At 37.4% G+C, this 3782-nt stretch overlaps 1 protein-coding gene across 1 annotated transcript in view; it reads right to left on the bottom strand.

The window, feature by feature from the left end:
• Positions 1–3782, bottom strand: part of LOC106111722 — a 47423-nt gene that overhangs the window by 4651 nt on the left and 38990 nt on the right. The window contains exons 7-10 of the mRNA XM_013293865.1: positions 2837–2944; positions 2063–2161; positions 1237–1332; positions 456–579 (exon numbers count right to left, since the gene is read on the bottom strand). Coding sequence (XP_013149319.1) covers positions 456–579; positions 1237–1332; positions 2063–2161; positions 2837–2944 — 427 coding nt within the window. The remainder of the gene's footprint in view (positions 1–455; positions 580–1236; positions 1333–2062; positions 2162–2836; positions 2945–3782) is intronic.

Below are 3782 nucleotides of genomic sequence, written 5' to 3'. Positions count from 1 at the left end.
AATCACGTAAGTTATGATCGTTTACACTTTCAATCAGTGTTGCTATATCCAAGTTTCAACTATTATCAATCCTTGAAAAGAATATCGTATTACGAGTATAATATATATTTCGCTGTAATGTTTGAAAAAAAAATAGAAAAATACTGATTAAAAAAAAAATAACACATTTCACTAGCTGACAATGTCATTAATAGAACACCTGAAACTAAACAATCGTACTATTTAGTCGCGCTTTGATTCCTATGAGTTTATATGGAGGTGCGCAAACTACTAGATTTTTAGTTTTACAACTAAACAGTTGAATAGACTAGATTATAGCACAACAGTGGTGCGATGTTTAGTCAAAGATGTAAGTGTTTAAACTGCTACAATGTGTGTATTTAGTAAGTTTGTGACGTGAAGCTGTTCAAGGTAAATTAAGAAGGAAAAGGTAAATAGTGTCAGTGCAACCTGGCGTGTTCGTGCTGCGTGGAGGAGCCGGAGTCGGCGCGCGGCGGGCGCGCGTGCGGCGGCGCGCTGCGCTGCGTGTAGTGCCCGCTCGAGCCGCCCGAGTCGCGCGCGAACGACGACCCGCAACGACTGACATATTTCATTCATATTATACAATTGTACTAATAAATAAATAAATAAAAAAAAAATATTCCATGCCATAGTTTTCAAAAGTTTACAAAAAATTTAATGGTACATGTCTATTTATTGTTATTTATAGATTAGAATAATAAAAAAAAGTACTAACATCATACTAATATTAAGTGCGAAAGTTTAGATGGATGTTTGTTAGAGTTTGTAGCCTACATTGCAGAACGGATCTCAATATTTGCCATAGACGTAGAACATAGTCTGGAAGAACACAAGGGCCGTACTTTTGGGTTTTTTAATTCCACGGGGAGGAAAAGACAGGAGAAAAGTAATAGTTACAATAAAATACTAACATCAACAATGTTAATATTATTAATTGTTTCGTCTGCAAAATTTATTATGACATTTGTTGTTCAATAGTACTGCACCTTTTCTTAAAGAGGCCATTCTTTACGTATTTGCAAAAAACCTTTATTTATTACCTACCAAAAATATATTAAACTCATTTACAAATAAAAAACAAAACAGGTCTCTGACAACTTCTCTTGTAACAAAAAAGTGATATACTTTTGTGTTTGTAGAGCATTGTCTCTGTCACACACTACTGTAATAACATGTGCGAAAGAGACAACGCTCTACAACATCAAAGTGACTTACCTATTATATGATTGGTAGTTCTCTTCCCCAGGCGAGGGATGTTCGGAGAAAGCTTCACATGAAGATATCAGCGACGAATGATTAGATCTATAACAACTGTAAATAAAAATTAACTATAAATCCACATTAAACAATACTAGCTGCTAACATGCGACTTTATCTGCATTAAAATGTAAAAAAAATATTTGATTGTTTACTAACTATTGCTCGCGACTTCACCCGCGTGAAATTAACAAAATATACATGCTAGTCACAGACAAATTACCTTTCTAACGGTGAAAGTATGTTTAAAATCTATTATTATTAAAAGACTAGCTGTTCTAGTGCGGCTTCATCCGCATGTAATTATGAAAATTTTATTTTATGGTTTACATTTGTCAAATTATCAATAGCAAATGTCAATATGACATGACATAACAAACCTTAGCAATCTTGCTTTCTTCATGTTGGCAGCAACTTATGGTCTCTTTCCCACATTAGGGTTTTTATCCAAAATCTTTAACCTCTAAGTTTAATGACGTGAAAATATATAACCTAAAGTGTGACGTATGTGTAGGGCTTTTTTTATTAAAAAAAGAATTACTCAAAAATATGCTGTAATTTCTGACATCTTAGGCAACAAAGAAGTGTGTGTTTACGCTTTATTATAATAGTATAGATATCTTCAGACATGATATTGAGAATACGTATAGCGCGACATGGGGCAATTTTTCATTGATTTTAGTTCTCGAAAAGTTCACGCTAGTCTTCTGTGTGGTCGTGGTATTGCTGGGGCGAGCCGGCACGCTAAGAAGATGGTAGAGACCACTGTATATCGGATAGTTACCTGGTGCCTTTAGAGGAGCAGGAGGCTGTCCGATGGTGCGCGGAATGTCTGCGTCTACGCGGAGACCGGCCTAAAGTATCTGTGCCGCCTACTGTCGCACTGGAAACAAATAATTGCACTTTTTATATATTTTATCATATATAAGTGTGAAATTACAAAATACAGTAAAAACATAGCCTTATGTTACTCATATAACTTTTTAATGGCGAAAGAATTTTTGAAATCGGTCCAGTAGTTTATGAGTTATTTAAATACATACAAAAATACAAATCTTTCTTCTTTATAAGATAAGTATAGATATATTCGTTTCACATAACTGTGAAAGATTTTTATGTTAAAAATTATCTATGGGCATAAAATTTTTAGAAATTTTCTGGTAATGACAAAAATCTATATAAACACTAGCTTTCGCCCGTGACTTTGTCCGCAGGAAATTAAAGAAAACTAAAGCAGGTAGCGGAAGTGTTCTCCCTGACTATCCTATACATCTATGCCATTCATCGAGATCTATTCAGCAGTTTAGGCTACAAACTCTAACAAACATCCATCCATCTAAACTTTCGCATCGTGATTATTATTAAAAATTCGAAAGTCTAGATGGATGGATAGATGTTTGCTAGCGACCGTAGTCTAAACTATTGAACGGATCTAGATGAATGGAGTAAATGTAGAAGATAGTTTGGAAGAACACATAAGCTATTTACTTCTCTTTAATTGTACGCGGACGGAGCCGCGGGCGAAAGCTAGTTTACAATATTAGTAAGATATACTGACGGCTCGGGGTAGGTGTGCGCCTGCGCATGCAGGTCGGGCAGCGACTTGTGGCTGTTGATGTTAGTGCAGCCCTCCTCGCGCATACTCGGCTGGGAGTGGGAATTCGATCTGAAAATACATTTATTATTCTTACTTATTTGATAAATATGGTAGATTGGTAGAGCCCGCTTTAATCTTGGCACGAATGGGTCGGCTCGCGCGGTGTAATACCACGTTCACACAGAAGACAGGCGTGAAGTGGAAGCAATTCCGCGTTTAGTCTGATGAGTGTGGTGCCGGAGGCCCAATCTTAGTCCCTTTCCCGTCTCACCTTTTTCTATTAAAGAAAGGATTGGATGGGAAAGTGGATTCGACGGTGGAGGAGAAAATATCCTCTTAATGTGCGTCTCCTCCTCCGTCGATTTAGGGTAGGCAACGCATTTGCAAGTGTGGATGTCTATGGGCAGCGGTCGCTAGGGGGTGACTAGGTCATAGTCAACCACATTATTCTTTTTTTTATAACATTAGGTGGCAAGCGGTTCCCCTTCCTATGCATCTCCTCCACCGTCAAATCCACTTCCCCTTCCTATCCTCTCCTTATAAGAAAAGGGTGGTAAAGAGAAATAGACTTAAATTAGGGCTCCGGCACCACACTCATCAGACGAAACACGGAATTGCTTCCATTTCATGCCAGACTTCTGTGTGGTCGTGGTATTACTGGGGGCGTGCCGGCCCTGCACTGCTAACATGTTAAAGCGGGCACTACCACTGACTATTGCGGGTTAGTGGATTCGAGGATATGATTAAATATATGTCGATGATCAATTATTACAACAAAAATTGTATACTCTTTGATTAGATCGTATCCGTGTGCTCTTGTAATTCATATACTCTTTGGTTTACTCGATGGTTAGATTTCGTGAGTGTCTGAATGCTGTTTTTTTTTTAAATTTTCTATTAATCAAGT

This window comes from Papilio polytes, unplaced genomic scaffold (genome assembly GCF_000836215.1).
Source record: "Papilio polytes unplaced genomic scaffold, Ppol_1.0 DF824146.1, whole genome shotgun sequence".
NCBI lineage: Eukaryota > Metazoa > Arthropoda > Insecta > Lepidoptera > Papilionidae > Papilio > Papilio polytes.
This window is presented reverse-complemented; position numbering and strand designations above follow the sequence as displayed.